Genomic DNA, 18,103 nt, shown 5'->3' on the forward strand with positions numbered 1-18,103 from the left:
TTCAACAGAAAACAGATGTGTGTGCTCCTCCCGCCCCTCCTTGCCCCCCCACCCCCACCCCACTCCCCCTACTCAAACCATCCCGTTTTCCCGCTACCCATTTCATAATCACTCGACCAGCAGTGAGAGATGGACTCTTCTCTGCTCTTCCTCTTTTCTTTTTGGGCTTTGACTGGATCCTTCATCTCCCAGGCAACTGGTAACCTCACGCCTTTCGTGCACTTTTCAAAATATTTGTTCAGTTCACAGGGGTCACATTGTATGTTGGTAAGCGTAGTTGGACTGTGTGTTGTGGGTCAGCCAATCAGCATGTTTATTGGTAAGGGCACCTTTAGGCAGTCCATTGAAAGGGGCGCTATATTGGCTGTGCGTCACTAAATGTCCCAGTTTAACGTGATGGGTGTCTCTCAGCTGAATCGACGGAGTCGTGTCCAGAGAGAATTTTGGGAAATGAGAGGCGACGGAGCTGCCCCAAGCCATGCAAGCAGGACAAGGACTGTCCCAACAAACGCCAGTGTCTTTGCGATGGACAGTGTGGGCTAAGCTGCGTGGCTCCAGGTAAGTTATTTGGCTGCCTGTCCAATGCCCACCTTCTTTTGGCTGTACTTATGTACTGATAGTGCCTGTTTGCCCTCCCCTTGGCAATGTGCAAAATTATTTTGAATACTGTTTCAATACATTATGTAATTCCTTCCTTTTCTCTTCTCTCTCCTTGACTCCTTTTCTGTCCCACCATGTCTCTGCCTTTCCCATTTGCTTTTATTCTCGTCTTTTCTACCCTTTGATTTCCCTTGCTCCCTTTCTCACATGATGGTTTTTTTCTTAACTCCTTTCTCACACACACCCTCCCACCTGTTGTCGCCTGTTTTGCCTTCTGCCCTTTTTCTCACCCCGCCCCACCCCCCCACTTTACCCCCCACAGGTCGCACCTGTCCCTGGCCTCTGACCCCAAGTCCCAACTCAGTTGCTCGCCTGCTTTCTCCTGCTCCTTCCTTTTCCGCCCTTCTTGAAATCCGCTGCCAACCCAATTTCAAGATGACCAATGGCCTGGAAGCAGCGATCCGCCGTTGCCAAGGTGACCGGCAATGGAGTGGGGAAGATCCAGTCTGCACTGGTGCAGCAGATGGTAAATTGCTGGAATCTGGTTTGTGTCCTTTGATTGAGTGGCTTTACACTGGTCCATATCTCAAACATTTGTGTGTGTATCTGCGTTTGTGTGGGTGGGAGGGGATGTAAGGTGGGTAGGGCTGAGAGGCATGTATGTTTGACTGAAAGCGTTGTATTGGGAGTTTGTTGCATTGGGAATTTGTTAGCTCGAGGCTATGTGCAACCAAGGCACTCTGTTTCTGTGTTTCCTTGGCAACCATACCATTGTCTGTTCGCTATCATCTTCCTGCTGGCTGAGATTGCTGTAGCTCAGTGTCGGGGATAAGACAGCCGATGGCACGCTGTTCTGGGTACATCTCTTGGCTCAGTGGTACTGTTGTGAAGTATGTGCTTGCGCGCATGCGTGTGTGTGTGTGTGTGTGCGTGTGTGCGTGTGTGCGTGCGTGCGTGCGTGCGTGCGTGCGTGTGCGTGTGTGTGTGTGTGTGTGTGTGTGTGTGTGTGTGTGTGTGTGTACAGTTTGTGTATGACTGACTGCAGCTGAGAGGCTCAATATCTCACGGATGTTCAATGCCCTGCAAGCGATGGTGGGAGGCAGCTCAGTCCTACAGATCACAGTCAGAGATCTTTGTGGAGCTCTGAGAGATGAAGCAATTCCCTGATGACACGGAGGGCAGTGAAAGCTTTTCCTCTGATCCTCTGACATCTGGAAATTTCTGCCCTGCTCTTAGTCTCTCTGCTCACAGTCCTGTCTGTGCAGCGCTGATTCTGTGTGGTCAGGCTTACAGGTAGCCAGGGCTGCCGGGGGAAATTCCGAGACCAAGGACAGAATAATATTATTATATATTATACCACAAGCTCACAGACCATTAGGCCCCCCCTCCCTCCAGGGCCCGGGACAACATACCTGCTTGCCCCCCCCCCCCCCCCCCCCAATGGCAGCCCTGCCAGTAGCCTCTCCTCTACTATGTGTCATTCCATCACTGATAGAGTAGCCAGTGATACTGTGAAACCACTTCTAGACGCACTAAAACCTGTAATTACGTATGAATATGTATGAGATCCGCTTTATAAATATGCCTGTTTTTCGCCTCTCGTTATGCACAGAGGAATTTGTTCATTCATTCAAGAGTTCAGTTCCTTTATATTAGATTATCCTATTCAGGTTCTTGCACCTGTGGCTGTGTTTCACATCATATATCATTTTTCTTAAATTTTCAGCCAGAGCTGTGACTAATAAGTTTATAATAATTTAAAGGCCTTACATACTTGGTCATAAATATCCCAGGCTTCTCAATATTTCGGTTTACTCTTCTGTCACATTTGGCATTGGTGTATTTTTTGACATTGGTGTGTTTTTCTCTCATGTCTGTCCCTAAGTTCTCTGTGTGGTGTGTGTGCGCGTGTGTCTCTCTCACTGCCTCCTCCTGTCTCCACCTCTCAAATGTAAAATGAGCTGCTTAACGGAGTTGCTTTTTGTGTTCGCAAACCGATTGCCTCGGCTGCAGCCAAAGCAGGAGACGGAGCTGCATGAGATGAATGCAAAAAAAAAAGAAAAAAAGTGCGATGGGGTAAAATGTGGATGTGCGTGGATGAAGACGTGCACTGCGCGCAGTCTTTTGCTATGAGCAGACATTGTGCTTATTTCCCCCCCCCCCCCCCTTCACACAGCTGCTCCTATGGCTGCCCCCATTTCCTGCCCAGTACCAGAGGAGACCGGATTGACCCTCGAGGGTACTGCTGCATTGGGCTCTCACATCAGCTACAGCTGCCGTCCTGGGTGAGACAGTGTTTGAGAGGAACAGATGTGGAAAGAAATTTTTATATTTACTATACATTTATATGATATATTTCAGTGGATAACGGAATGACACATCAGCAGTCAGTGCAAGATAGTCGTACATTTACTTCTTCATTGAAATTATGTTACACATCATTAATCTTTCATGGCTCACGTGATTTAGAACTCCAGTGAGAATATACTAAAAATGACTTCACATTAATTTCATGTTAATCTGATTTAAAAGTGCCCCTGATGTCAAATTGGAAGTGTGTTTAAAAATGGCTTTGACACCACCGCTGATTTCGGCCATGCTCCTGATATTCCTCTGTGAGAGGAGGAGGGAGACGAGCTTTTATGCTCCGTGAGGGGTTAATGTTTGGTTTTTCGCATGCTGTCTGTCAGCATGTAGCCATTAACCTCTGCCACTCTCTTTCGCCCATCCCTCTCTCAGATTTGCGCTGCTTGGAAACAGAGAGAATTTCTGTCAGGAGGACGAAACCTGGCAATACCCTCATCCCATCTGTCAGAGTAAGTGTGTGTGTCTCTGTATATATGTGTGTGTGCGCGCGCGTGCGTGCGTGCATGCGCGTGTGTGTGTGTGTGTCTGCATACATGTGTGGGTGACAGAAAGTGAGCAAAAAAGAGCAAGAGAGAGGGATAGAAAATGGTGGGTGGATGCGGGGGTTGGGGGGGGGGGGGGGTGTTGTCACGTGAACTGGTTGTCGGTGTTTAACTCTCATGCTGCCCCTGCTGTGCATACAATGAGATGACAGCCTGGGAGTCTGCAGTTTGTCACTTGTGGTGTTGTGCTGCCACCTGCAGCTTGTCAGGAGTAACTACATGTTATTATGCCAGCCTTGCAACTAGTTCACTCAGCTAGTCTCTCTCCTCCTGCTCTTTCAGGAGTGTTTTGCCCTCCACCTAAGGAAGTAGAACAGGGTTATCTGGTGGCTGTTCAGAAACAGGAGTATGAAGTAGGAGAGGCCATCTATTACCTCTGCAAGAAGACATTCCTGCTGGATGGACCGAACCGTGTTAACTGCCTGCCAGATGGTACATGGAGCACCATCCCATTTTGTCGTGGTGAGACCTCACTTTAAAACCTTAATCTGCTTCCACTAAACTTTGAACTGGTCTATCTAGCTTTCAACCCCCTCTATCCTCTATTATTTCTGCTGTTTTAATCCACGTAGTAGTTTCTGATTCCCCTTAAACTTGTGTTTTATTCACACGCCTTTTCATGCCTTACAGCACACTGAAACATATGGATATAAATAAATGAGCTATAAATGAGAAGTATGAAATAGCATGATAAGGACACAGTCTGTGTCTGACCAACACTAATATTGTCCAGTATTGTCTGATCTGAAGGAACCTCTATTGACCTTTGAACTTCATATATTTCTCAGCTCGTTGCCCAGTCCCAGCCCAGCGCAGCCGTGTAATACTTGCAGGGGTGAAGCTCTGGCCCTATGAGATCCCCGAGGGGGTGGTCGCACATGGACAGAATGTCACCTTTTACTGCAAACACCCAGAAAAGCGCTGCAGTTTCACCGCCGAGCAGCCCTGCTTTGATGGTCAGCTTACAGCTCCCAGCTGTTACCTTGGTGAGTCAACTTTGCCCGTTGGGGAAACCCATTGAAAGTGAGGAATAAGGCAGTTTCTGCAATTCATCCAATTCATTTTTTCCTACTAAAAAATAGGACTATCATAAAACATAATCTGCAAATTACTATTATCCAGTCTGTTTAATTTCTCCCTACTACTAATTGTATTATACACACGTCTTTGTCAATATTTTTATTGGGCTTTTGAGAGTTTTTTTCGTAGTGGACATTTGAAAATGAAGAAATGGTTCAAAAAGATAAATATAATGATTTTTAAAATTTTGATATTTTTAATCATTAAAGCACAAAGGGATGAATACAAATGCACCAAAGGTTCAACCAAATTCTTCTTCAATGTTTCACCAAGTTTGCGGAAGTAGTCTTCAGTCTAATTGCCAAAGGACAGTGAATATTAGGCAACGAGAAGAAATGTGTATCAAGCTCAAAAATGCTAAAATATAACTGATACAAGCAGCAGTAGCTTGCCTCATTGCACGTATTTTCTTAAAATACTGACCTAATACTCTCATTTATACTGCACCATAAATCAATCAAGATTGTATCAATGTCTTGCAGTAGTAGTAGTAGTTGAAATTAACAAATAACAATGATGAGTACACTAATTTGAAATAGATTCGATACATGAGGATGTGCAATTGCATTCAAGGATGGAAATCCATGACCCCTCTCTCTCTCTCTCTCTCTCTCAGAGCCCACTTGGCTGCAGTTTAAACTCTTCCCACACCGACTAGTTTCGGAAATTGCGCAGTGTGATGCCAGTAACCTCCTGTGACATCTCGACCTCCTGACTCCATGACTCTATTGTTTCTGCGCCAAGTTTCTACCAGTTAAAACATATGGCAGAAGCTACATTCTGTTTGCCCCACTTTTGGCAACCGTGCATTTCAATTTATTCAGTGTTATTTCCCACTCTGATTTCCCCATAACAACGTGTGAATGTACGTGTCATATTCTTCTCTCTCTCTTATTTTTTGGGGGTTACTTGAGTAATCATTGATTTCTTTCTCATCTGTGGTACCTTTTGTCTGAATGATTGATATTTAAGTGTGCTGCCAATTTTCCCACGTGTACATTAAAGTCTGGCATGCTGCCCTTGGATTTTTGCACCTTCTACTTTAAGTGACGCGTGAAGCCACGTGCTTTTCAAGTGATAAGACCTGTTCTGAATAAAACTGTGAAATGAGGAATGGACATTGTTCATGATTTTCATTTATTTCACTAATAATTTATTTATTACATTATAAAAATGTATCATTGTAACCTCATGATTGTGTTCAAGGTACACCGGGAGAAAATGGAAAAGGCCACAAAAATAAAATAATAGTGGGCATAGTTTACAAACTAATATCACCACTTTATAAGCGGAACCTTTTTACATAAACTTCCAGTCGGACCAAGATAAATTCGACACATAACAACCAACCCCCCCACCCCCGCTCCCCGACCCTCCCTCCCTCTCCGATGCTCCCCCTATCTCGGATCTCGCTTCACTCACTCATTCATATTTGGTCTTCCGGAAGTAACCGCGACTCGGGTAAGCCAGTGTCTGTACGAGAGTGAGAGAAAGACAGGGGGGGGGAGTTCACTTTCAAATCCAATTTAAATTTGGCTGGATGGTTATGGGGGGCATCATACGCCATTCGAAACGAGAAATAGGACGGTCTGGGGTTATTGGCAGTTTTAGGAACGTTTTTATTATTTGTAAGTTTAAAATTCCGCTCAGAATTGAGAGTCAGTTTTTGCCTGTACACCGGCTCGAACCCTCGGCTCACATAAAATGGCTGGCTGTGGGTCCGAGAGCTAGCAATGCCTATTGTGACCCAGCGACGCAACTTTCAACATATAGTAATATGAATGGTTTGTTTGTTAACGATATTATAAAATACAGTTATTATCCCCGGTTCATGTAATCCTATTACCATCACCTAAAATAATTGAACGTTTTTTGTCAGAATTTTTCGGACCTCAGACTGTTTGCGTAATGGCGTCCGTCTCGCTTTCTCTTTACACGAAACAAGCCAGGGTTCGATTAGGAAATTTCATTCATACAACGACATGAGTTTACTCGGTGCTTGAAATATAAACACATGCATTAAGTTTATGAAGAAAACAAAGTAGAGGAAGCTTTATTCTAATAAAAAGAACGAACCAAGGAAGCTGTATGTTCCTCGAACCCTCGGCTGACGTTTAAAGTATCTGGTCGGGTCTGCGTTTGATAGTTTGCACACATTAAGTTAAAATGAATTTAGAAATTATGATATCGTTAATGTCTACACAAGTCTTAATTCTCATATCAGAACACCTGTTTAATATGATCACATTCGAAATTAATTACCTGTTTAATATGATCACATTCGAAATTGGCCATGCTTGTATTTACTCAGCTGTGAGTGTCTGTGGACCTACTTAGCCTATAGTTCATGGCTGAATTTTCTTGTGCTAGTTGATACTTTGACGGCTATACCAGGTGCATCTTCATAATCATGAGTAGCTATTATCATAATCATATCTTGAATATCAATAAAATGAAGAACTAAAAATATGAAAAGATCAAGTGTGTGCAACGAGAGGTAAAACGTTGGAATAATAGAAGATGGATGACATTGTCAAAATCATTTATTTCAACAAATAAAAAAGTGACATTTGCCAAGATGTGCTCACATTTTGGAGACCAGAAGTATGTTAATTTCCAGTCTTTTCTGTTATCCGTGTTCATAGTGGGTAGCTAAATAACAAGGTCAGACTAACAAAACAATATGACATGCTTTCTACCTCTGCTTTTTAATGTCAGTAATCAGAACAATGTTAGCCATAGTCTTTTCAGTACAAACATTTTGCAGAAAGCCATGCAAATGGAGTTTTAATTAAATGAAGCACAAATGTATACTTTAATGGTGTATTCCAAAAATAAATAGAAGATCTTGAGGAAATTGGAAAGCAGATGGAAAAAATAAAATTGAAGAACTGTGGTTGAACATATATGTAACAAGAATTCAAGCTGCCTTTCAAATTTTTCCAAATAAATTCTGTTTCATTTGCAAATGCTGAGGGGTGAGGGCAGGGACAGTAAATAATGTTATAAAAGTTTTTAAAAACATTACAGATAACTACCACAAAGATCTCCGTAAATTTGGATTCTATGCAGTTTTTCTTCCTTGTCTGGATTGCAGAAGAATGGGAGCTTCAACCCACTGAAAAGAGCAGCCATTGTTTCATGTTCGACAGGAAAAAGCCCACAGGGAATCTCTGGGTTAAATTAAGACTGAACCACATTGCACTATGCTTAATTACATATTGAAATGTTTTCCTGCTGTTAGTTTGTTAGGTGTTCCTTGCACATCTGTTTATAAAGTTAACATAATTGTGCGAGGAATGAATGACATTGGTGGAACCAAATGGATACTGACATGCTGTAATTGATAAATGTTTATTGGCTGGATCTGTATCTAAATAACCAAGAATAATTAAGTGCATAACATAACAAAGCAACAATCATCCATTTAAAGGCCTTAGTCAGTTTTATTTTATATAAACCCACAAGAACTGCCATCCACTGCTGTTTTTTGACATTAAATGAATGACAAATGTTTAACTTAACTAGCGCCCCCTGTCTGAATTTAAATAATGTGCAGTGTTTACTGCTTCTGTAATGGTGAAAAAAATGTTCCTAAATTCAGCATCTAATTAATCACAGTGTAAAAGTAAAAGTATTAGAGGTGTGGGGTTTGGTTGTGGTTGCAAAATACTGCACTGTGAAGCCACATAATAGTTACAACAATGGCTGCAAATGCTATGAAGGTCTGTTCCTTTTTTGTACCAAATTTCTTAAGTATATTTATGTGCGGCTTTTCAATGGTAAACCATTTTACAAAAAACATAAACGGAAGAATTAAATTAATTTATTTCTTTTCCCCACAGATTCAAACGGTTGATCCCGAATGGATTCACAGTTAGCGGCTGTCCTGACCAGTAGTGGGACAGCTTCGATGAACAGAAACCATCTGCCTGAGAGGACAGGAAAATCCATGGAAATGCCCCCTTTGACTGATATTCAGGATGTGCCCATTGACCTATCCCTGAAATCCTCGTGTTCGCTACCTCTTGATTCTCAACCCTTGTGTCTCAAAATGACTCCCTCGTGCAACAGCAAAGCCAAGCAGTTTTACTGGACAGAAACAAGAATTCAGGGGAGAATGACAGAGACAAGTAAGGACAGCACAGACACTCTTGAAATTGTTGCAGAAGTGACTGGTGTGCACAAACCTGTCCTGTCCAACATGGACTCCTTGCCAAATTCATGCAAGGACCCTTTGACTCCTGGTTTTTCTGGCTGCTTATTGGAACAAAAAGGGATTATGTCTGAGTCTCTGTCCAGCGACCAGTCAGAATGCCCTACTGCCAGCCTGGTCACTGTTAAAGAGGAGATTGAGGAGGTATGCATCGGGGAATTGGATGGGTACAGTGATGATCAGCCCGATTCACCAGGATCCCTCAATGAGACAAATAGGGACATGACAAGGGACATCGCCGATAGCACTGACACACAGAGCACAACTGTTTCAGGCGCTAACAGCAGTACGATCCCTACGGACACCATTACAGCCTTAAAAACCGAACCTGGGCATAATGCAGCTAACAGGTGTGGATTCACAAATAGTGATGCATCTACTTCAGAAATCAAGTCGTCAGACTTGAATGGAAACGATAGTTCTTCAAAACGGGCGGAAATGCAAGTTGATAAACGGCCACAGTTGAACTTGGGGATCTTGTCTGACAGTGGCAAACCGCCTGTTGAAGGTAGCGCTGCTGAAGGAGGGGAAAAAGAAGTGGTCAGATTGAAAGGCAGGAAAGAGTGTTCAAGTCTTCGCGTGGTCCCTGCTTATGGTGTTCGTACAAGGAGTCAGAGGAGGAGAGAAATGAACAGAGAGGCGAAGGGGGAGTCTGGGAAAGGGGAAAATAAGCCTCTTGGGAAAGACAGACAAAAGAGGGAAGTGCTGTCACAGTCTTCTCCTCCCCTCTCTGACCTTCCTGGAGGGCCTGAAAGGCTGTGTGAGCCTGAGAGAGAACAGGAGCACCCTGATACAGACAGGATAGGGCAGGGAAGAGAGTGTCAGCGTAGACTGCAGGAGGAAGTGCTAGATCTGAGCTTGTCAAGGAAGGGAGGAAAGAGCAACACAGGCTGCCGGAAGGTAGGATTTGAAGAAGGATTTGAGACTACACTTTTAATGGAAGTGGATGAGATAGTGCAGCAAGAGGTCGAGGAAGTGGAGGCGGATGCCGAAATTCTATCGAGAGAGGGAGAAGCAGCCATCAGTTTTGACCTGCTGAATTGGGAGGCTTCTTTTCCATCTTCCCCAGCACCCCCCTCGCCTTCTGCCTCACCCTCTGTGGGTTCCAGCCTTGATGACCTCCTCCTCATTGACGACCAGGGTATCCCGTACATGCTCACCCCCGATGGTCAGAAAGTGCTCCAGGTGGAGCTCCCCGAACCTCGCAAAGCCTTCACTGTCAGGCCTCGGCCCAAGTCAAAGCAGGTGAAACCCAAGGATTCCACTGTGAATGTTGCACTGTCTAACCAGGTCTTACCGAACGCCCTTCCCTGCCGGCCTTCTGGTGCGATGCCATCATGTCTTATTTCCCCTGCTTCACCAGAATCCTCAGATGAATCGAAAGCCGTCGCCCCCTCAGGTGCCAAATCCAGCTCTCTGGCTGCTCCTCACCCCCTGACCCTGTCAGATTTAGAATCCCAATCCCAACCCATTCGAATTTTAGCCAGTTCCACGACCACCTCCCCCATCCTCCTTCTCCCATCCTCCCAGCTTTCATCCCTTTCTCCACCCAAACCCAACACAAATTCAGGTCTGATGGCACTTTCTTTACCTATGGCCCTTACCCAAAACTCACAATCCACCCCTCTGCTTCTTGTCATCTCCCCTCTTGCCGCTGGAACGGTTGCCTCTACCTCTTCCCCTGTCCTCACTGTTAATACTCCTGCTCCCTCTACTCTATCACTCACACAGACCACTTCTCCATCTGCAGTCTCTGTTCCTCACTATTCTATACAGAATAACCTTGAGTCCTCTTTTCCAGCCAATCCTTCGCTCCCTGCCCTTAATCCAGAATCCTGTACCCTCTTTACTGCCATCTCAGGAAACGGTAACCACTCCACTCCTACCTCTCCTTCTGACTCCTCTTCCACCGAAAAGCCCAACTCTGACATTTCCTCCAAAGAAATTGTTCCCAAACTTTCCCCCAGTGTACTCCTAAAATCAGATCCTGCCTCTGACACCAAATCAAGTTCCATTAATGAGACCAAAATCGAACGTGCGCAGTCACCAATCCCTGCCAGCTTATCTCCTAAGGAGATTCCCCCTTACCAATTAAGGCGCAGTCTAAAAGCATCCCCTTCTTCAGCCTCTAAACTTGCTCCCGCCTCTCGCATCTCAGCAAACCCGTTCCCCATCGATGACTCGGCTTGCCCCACTTCCGGCACGCCGCCTCCAGCCACAATCTTCCCCACCAACCATCCAAAAAATCTCAATTTGTCTCCTAACTGCCCTCGCCGAATCCTCTACTGCCAGTTTTGCCCACGGGCATTCTACTACCTCTCCGACTTGGAGCGCCACTCCATCACGCACTCCCAGAGCAAGCCGCACGTCTGTCCGCTCTGCAGCAAGGCTTTCAAGCGCTCTAGCCACCTGGAGCGGCACAAGCACATTCACACGGGCCAGAGGAACTTCATCTGCCCCATATGCGCCAAGAGGTTCCGCGAAGCCGGGGAGCTGCTCCGGCACCAGCGGGTGCACACGGGGGAGAAGCCCTTCCAGTGCCCGCAGTGCCACATGCGCTTCGCCGAGCGGAACACTCTGCGCCGACACGCCAAGCGGAAACACCAGGATCAGCCGGGAGCGGACGGGCAGGAGGGGGGCTGCGGCGTTTCTGGCGGCCCGGAGGCGGGGCAGGAGGACAGTGCGGAGTGGTACAGCTCCACCGTGCCTGAGCTGGACTCCGACAGTGACACGGACAGGGAGCAGGAAGTTTAGCCACAGCCTTGACCCCCTGCTGAGCTAATTTATTTTCCCAGGAACAGCACCCACTGCTCAGAAATACAGCCCTTTTTGCGGTGCCCTCTCATAGGATATCATTAGCCTATTATTAGGGCCACCAGTTTGTCTCCACCATGTGTCCTGCAGGGATTTAAACTTGTATTTCAGTGGTTTTCCTCCAGGGGTCCCCATAGGTACTCCAACGGCAAAGTCAAGTGGCTAATTGAGTCTCTAATTGAAACATTTTGAAAAACAATTAGTTGATCTAATATTGGAAGAGTCAGGAAGGAAAGTGAACATGCATGGAAGTTTAAATGCTACGAAAAGCATGTCTTTGAGCCAGTGGTCCTCACTCCTGGTCATGGAGAGCTGCAGGGTCTGCTGGTGTTCGTTTTTACTCAGCACTTGAGGAGCACAGGGATTGATCTGTTAACTCAGGTCAGCTGGTTTCTTTGGTCTGAATCGGTCACTGATCTTAAGAAAAAAAAACAAAAACCAGCAGACTCTGTGGCTCTCCAGGACCAGGATTAAGTATCACTGCAGTAAAAAGAAAAATGCATCTGTATAAAGCAGGGACTTTATATGATTGCATATCTAAAAAGAGCGGGTGTGGGTGCAGGTTTTTGTTTTAGACCTGCTCTTAGACTCCTGATTCTGCTTAAAGTCTTGCTAGAAGACTATAATTGGTTAATTAGTTGAATCATTAATTAAAAAAAAAAAAAAACTTTTTTGTGCGGGCATTTCCCACTGCTTCTAATAAAACCTGTCATGCCCCTGTACAACATATAATAATACTTCAGAATGGCCATGGTAGTAAGTAATCAAACTGAATTTAACATGTGAGTGTTGTTTGTAAACATCTCTGTCAATTATTGACTGTGATTAACTGGTGGCAATTATTTTATCAGCTTAGATTATTGAAGTAGTGCAAATGGGATAAATGAGAAGGGGCTGGACAAAGAGGCTATTGTGACCTCTAGCTGGTGGAGGACTGAGGTACCATGCCAAAAAATAAGGGGAGACAAACTGGTGGCCCTACCTATTATGAATCTCCCGTGATTTGTTGGCCACAAGTGTCAATACGTATACTTAGCAATTGCACTTTGGATGGCATTGGCATCTATGTTCAGTGCTCCATTTATTAAGTATACTCACTAAATGCAGGGTGTCACATTGGTTAGTGGTGTTCTTTATGCTCAGCACTGAAATGATGTAAACTACATTCCCAATCTTTCCCGTGGTAGAGGATTGCGGCCACTGTAAAGAAAGCCCTCGGTAAAAAGTCTGAAAACATTAGGGCTTCCTCTGAAGTTGGCCATGTTGACGTGGCTGCGAGCCATAACATATGAACGGCCACTTGGGGGTGCCAAAGACCTGAAGTCAGATTTATTTATTTATATAATTTATTATTCGTTTTTACGGAACTACCCCGAGTAGACTCTTAACCCCTATGGGTTTGATCAGGGCTTTCCAGAACCAGTAATGGCAACAGTTTGTTTGACAAAAGATCACACTGTCTTCATTTGCTATTTGGCGCAGTCATTTCAAGTAACCGATGGGTTATTAGCAGCATCAGTGTTGCCGCTGGTATAAATATCCCTCCCAGTAAAAGGGTTTGAGGTTCTGCTGGTTTGTGGGTGTTTTGATAACTGTTTTTCATTAGTGAGCTCGGCTTCCATAAGCTACACACACTCACGCACGGACGCACGCACACTCACTCACTCATGCACGCATGCACACATTTTGAGCTACGTTTTATATATTGACACCATTACTTGGATCATCACCAATGGCGATGAACTGTAAAACGTAGTTAAGTGTTCGCAGTAGCTGTTTTGACAGTTTAAAAGAGAATCATAACTTTTTCTGTAACTGGTAAGAAACATAGTGACTGAAGTATACCATTAACCTAATTACACGAAAGTAAGCACCAAAAGATATTTTGACTTACTGGAGGCTCCAGTCATTTTTTGATCATTAAAGAGACTGTAAGTAGGCTACCCTGCAGGACTGCGGCCTCATACGATTCATCTCCACCCTGGTTTTCATGCTTACTAAAAAACTAGGATTTATAACGTGTTATATATCCCACTACATCAGAACCAGAATGCACATGTTTTCTTTGCACTGCTGACCCCATAATCGAAACAATTCTAGCAAACTATTTGGTTAAGTTATGCTAGAAAAACACACTTCATAGAGCAGAATTGTGTTTTTGAGGAGAAGAGATGTGGAGCCCAGGACATTACTAATAAAAAAACAATATACCTAGCATAATACATTTGCATATTGATTACACGGTTAGTTACGCAGCTCAGTTTTATTAGCATAGCCCTCATTGTGTATGCAAAATGTATACAAAATGCTGTGTATACCAGCCATATCCAGGTATTAAAGGCACATAAAAGTCATAATTATTAGTTTTATTTTGCTGTGCTTTTGTCAAGAACCATTGTTTGTAAACATGCCAAACAATTTGCTGAACTATTGCTATTGCTGGTAACTGTAATACTCTTAAAATATGTACAGATGTTTAATTAAAATGTTTAATTTTTCTAAATTATTATTTTTTGTAGATGAATTTAAGTTAAATGTTATTGAAAAAATTATCGCATTTCAAATTGGTTTGGAAGTCACTTTTTCACTCATTGTTTTAAATGCAATTTTAAAATATACAATTAAAGCTCTAGCTCTAACTTACCGTGCAGTGTTTGATCTTGCAGTTATTTCAAAGTGCGAAAGCAAAGCATAAATAATTCCAAGCTGCTTTTTTATTTTGAAGAGAAATGTAGATCCAGGCAACACAAGCATTCGTACAGCCGTGATGAAATAAAGGCTTTTTAATTCATCTCCTCCGTTTACTATTTTGAGTGCCTGGATCTACATTTCTCTTCAAGCTTACTTTGATTCCCTGTGATTCAAGAGCACCTAGTACTCGTGTTTGATACAGTTTTCTCCCGTGCGAGCGCTTGGTTGTCCTCTCCATTGCCTTGTACTGCTTTTTTATTTATTGATTTATTCATTTGGTATTCACTGGCATTGTGCACAACATCTATAGAATTAGCTGAAGCAAATGCAGAGTAGAAAAATCCATTCTATATGTTTCTAAATTCACACAGTGATCAGAAAGTGCAGGTTATAATTTGCTATCCTGCGGCAGTAATATGGCCTAATGTTTATGAGATGATTCATGTTAAGTGGCCTGGCTGTTCTAACAGCTGTGGTGAGCTCACTCACCTCTTTGGGCTTATAGAGGATGAGCCTGTACAGGAGAGGAACAGACAGGCTGATAGATTCAGCAGCTTCGGTAGGGAGGAGACAGTCTATGAAAAGATGGTAGAGTATTCAGCCAGTTCCAGAGAGATGGAAGTAAATCTTGTGTATGGCGGTTGGAGCCAATCTGTGTTAGAATTACACCAGCATGCAATTTTCATTCAGTGCCCTCAACCTGCTGTTAGTAAAACCTGTATGATCTCAAGCTGCTATACATTATCTGCCTCATTTTCATCCCTGTATTGACCTGCTATATAGTTTAAAAATTGTGAATTTTTTGGAGGTTTAGATGAGACCAATCAGAGAGTGGAGATTCACAGCATAATGTACTGGGCAAAGGCTATGACCTGTGCACAGTCTCTGTCTGAACCATTGAGACTAAACTGAGTTTCTCAGACCAGCGCTGTTTTCTATCCTTTGAAATAGTCAAACAGGTTCCCCTCAAGAGTGTCATTGATGTTAAGTATGACATTGTGTGACACAATTTTAATTGTATTTCTTTACACATACCGCATGTCATGAGTGCACAAAACCAACTGGGGCTTACACACAGAAGTCTTGCTTTTCATGAATTCCACTTCGCACCCAAATAATTTTGCTTGGAGGTTTGTTTGCCGTTGAGTGTAATGAACCTCCAAGCCAAAATACTGGCTTGGACAGGGTCATTACTTTCGTTGTAATGCCACTGTGGTATGGGGGGGAAACGGTGCAGTTGGGAAAAGCTGGAACCACGATGGCAGACCTGGCCGGAGAGAGCCCCCCCCCACCCCCCATATAGGAGCTTTGAGGCTCCTTTGGCAGCAACAACCTGAAGAGCTCTGTCCAACTGAAGCTCAGTGGGACCCCAGACGGACATAGCATTTGTGTTACCCTGGTGTGTATTCCTGATCGTGGCTGGCTGAAGGCACGGCTCACATTTCCAGTATCAGTGATTTCTAATCAGTCCACATTCTGGGTTAGTGTCTCTACCAACTGAGGGGACTACTGACCAGCTCCTTGGCACCCTGAGAATGACTTGAATTCCTGTATCACGGCTGCTTGTATTTCACCCCTAGCACTGCAGAGTAACCCCAGCTAGCAGTCGAAGCCGGTCGCATGCTCTGACTGTTGGCGGCAGTTTTGTGCAGCTGCCGATGTCAGTTTTGGCCACTGGAGAGCAATGTTGTTACAGAATTGCACAGATACCATTTCGATACTTGTTTTTATTTATTTTTTTTGTCAGGAAAAGTTTCTTTCGATATTTACTCTGAATTGCAAATGAACCATGATATGTTCAGCACAAATAGTTTTTTTTTTTTTTGCTGGATGAAGGACTGCATAGAAGCTTATTGCTAGTTGCTAGTCCTGTGTAGCAAGGTAAAACTGTGGAACTATCAAAGTTTAAAGGCGAAAACCACTGATGTTTTGATACTTGATGTTTATAAATGAAACTGAAAAATGTGCAAAAAAAAGTAGTCAAGTTGGCTTAAGCTTTCATCTCAAGTGGATACAATCTTGCACATTGCGCAGTATCATTAACTTTTTGAAAGCCCATTAAAAAATCAAGGAAGACGTATAGCCCTGAAAGCCAAAAAACACCCTACTGAGTGCACACATTACACACAGAACACATTTGCAGAACATATCGGTTCATTAACCAGCTGTCTGTAATGATTATTGTACGTGAATGTTAAATAATCATAATATTAAAGAACATTAGCGGTGAAACAGGAAGGGGTTAGTGGAGTACAAAGAGTAGGATTAGACTGACCAAACGCTTTACTGCTTCGGCGCTGCCCAGGCAAGGGGCGAAGCGAGGGACTGAAAGGGAGAGAGAGGGTAACAGGTGTTAATCAGAAAGGGTTTCCCGCAGTGGGGGGAGGGGAGCAGAGGAAAGGGAGATTACATCATTTTTCATCCAATAATACACGGTGCCGTCAGCACAGGGCACCGGACCCGCTCTCGCACAGGCGCGCAGCGTCCGAGACGCCCCAGCTCCAGCGCAGGGACACCCTCCGACTGTGCAAATACCAGGCCGCCTGCGCGCACGAATGTGTCCGCAAGCAGGCACACACACGCATACACACACACGCGAGCATACACACATGCTCACGCATACACATAACACACACACACACGCATACACACACACACACGCACTCATGCATACACATAACACACACACGCATACACACACACATAACACACACACGCGCTCACGCATACACACACGCAAACACGCAGAGGCAGCTGTCTGCCACTCTCACAAGTACTCTCTGCTCAAACCCTTGATGTGATTTACACATCCCAGCTCATGTACCCCTGCTCAGATTTGTTTCTCTCCATTTTAACGAATCGTCTATGTTTCCATCTACCTTTCAGAAAATGCCGTGGCTGAGAACTTCCTCTCCCATTTGCTCACACCCACCACCCCCCAACCCTGACACCCCCACCCCCAGCCCCCCAGCCCACCCACCCCACCCCCAGCTGACCTGCTGAACCAGCACAGACTGACCTGTCTGTCAAAGTGGCTAACAGGTGGTCCTGGTACGACCTCCCCTCCCCCTCACCCGGTGTAACACACACATGCACACGTACACACACACACACACACTGGCACACTCACGCATAGATATTCTGATAGAGATACTGTAATTCATGCACTGAAGTCAATACAGGACAGTGGCAGACTGGTACATATGTACTGTATACTGATACAGTGGTAAGCGCTAGTCCCTGCGAGGTGTGGACCAGTGGGAATACACACTCTCTTGCACTGATACATATGCTCGGACAAAACACACACTGCTATCTTTCTATTTCCCACACGCACACACACACACACACACATGCACACACAAATCAGACCGACTGGTTTGACACTGGTGTCCTGTACTCTCAATACTGCATGTTCAGGACTGTTCGTTACACTCTGCTACTGATATGTTCAGAAGTTATGAGACCTCAGCTAGGCCTATAAATCAGCATACATTGACGAAGTTACCTCGTGTTGTACATTCTGTCATACACGGCAACTGACGCACAGTTCTGCCCAATCAATTCATTGTACACAATGCAACAGTTCTAACACTGACTCCCAGCATTGATCGCAGGGACCATCGACATATGTATTTCAGATGTATATACCCTGACAAAGTATTACACAAACCCAGCGATAGTCACCCAATCACTCCATCAATCAATCAGTCAACCAGTACATGGCTGAGTGGGCCTGGGTACAGGATGGGGGGAGGGGGCTGGTTAGAGAGAGAGGGAGTGAGAGAGGGGG

At 44.4% G+C, this 18,103-nt stretch overlaps 2 protein-coding genes across 4 annotated transcripts; both read left to right on the forward strand.

Moving 5' to 3' along the window:
- Positions 1–57: 57 nt before the first annotated feature.
- ntd5 (ntl-dependent gene 5) lies at positions 58–5,707 on the forward strand. The gene is made up of 8 exons (XM_035381174.1): positions 58–199; positions 412–558; positions 923–1,126; positions 2,777–2,885; positions 3,340–3,416; positions 3,792–3,971; positions 4,298–4,495; positions 5,206–5,707. The coding sequence occupies exons 1-8, from the start codon at positions 130–132 to the stop codon at positions 5,286–5,288; spliced, it is 1,068 nt and encodes a 355-aa protein (XP_035237065.1). The 5' UTR covers positions 58–129; the 3' UTR covers positions 5,289–5,707.
- Positions 5,708–5,982: 275 nt separating this feature from the next.
- On the forward strand, positions 5,983–14,263 carry LOC118219569 (zinc finger E-box-binding homeobox 1). 3 transcript variants are annotated; one of them, XM_035402816.1, is made up of 2 exons: positions 5,983–6,050; positions 8,435–14,263. In XM_035402816.1, the coding sequence occupies exon 2, from the start codon at positions 8,455–8,457 to the stop codon at positions 11,557–11,559; it is 3,105 nt and encodes a 1,034-aa protein (XP_035258707.1). In that variant the 5' UTR covers positions 5,983–6,050; positions 8,435–8,454; the 3' UTR covers positions 11,560–14,263. The 3 variants fall into 3 exon arrangements, with proteins under 3 accessions (XP_035258707.1, XP_035258716.1, XP_035258727.1); XM_035402825.1 differs by lacking the exon at positions 5,983–6,050 and adding an exon at positions 6,083–6,217; XM_035402836.1 differs by lacking the exon at positions 5,983–6,050 and adding an exon at positions 7,081–7,193.
- Positions 14,264–18,103: the final 3,840 nt, after the last annotated feature.

Source organism: Anguilla anguilla, chromosome 1 (assembly GCF_013347855.1).
Source record: "Anguilla anguilla isolate fAngAng1 chromosome 1, fAngAng1.pri, whole genome shotgun sequence".
Lineage (NCBI taxonomy): Eukaryota > Metazoa > Chordata > Actinopteri > Anguilliformes > Anguillidae > Anguilla > Anguilla anguilla.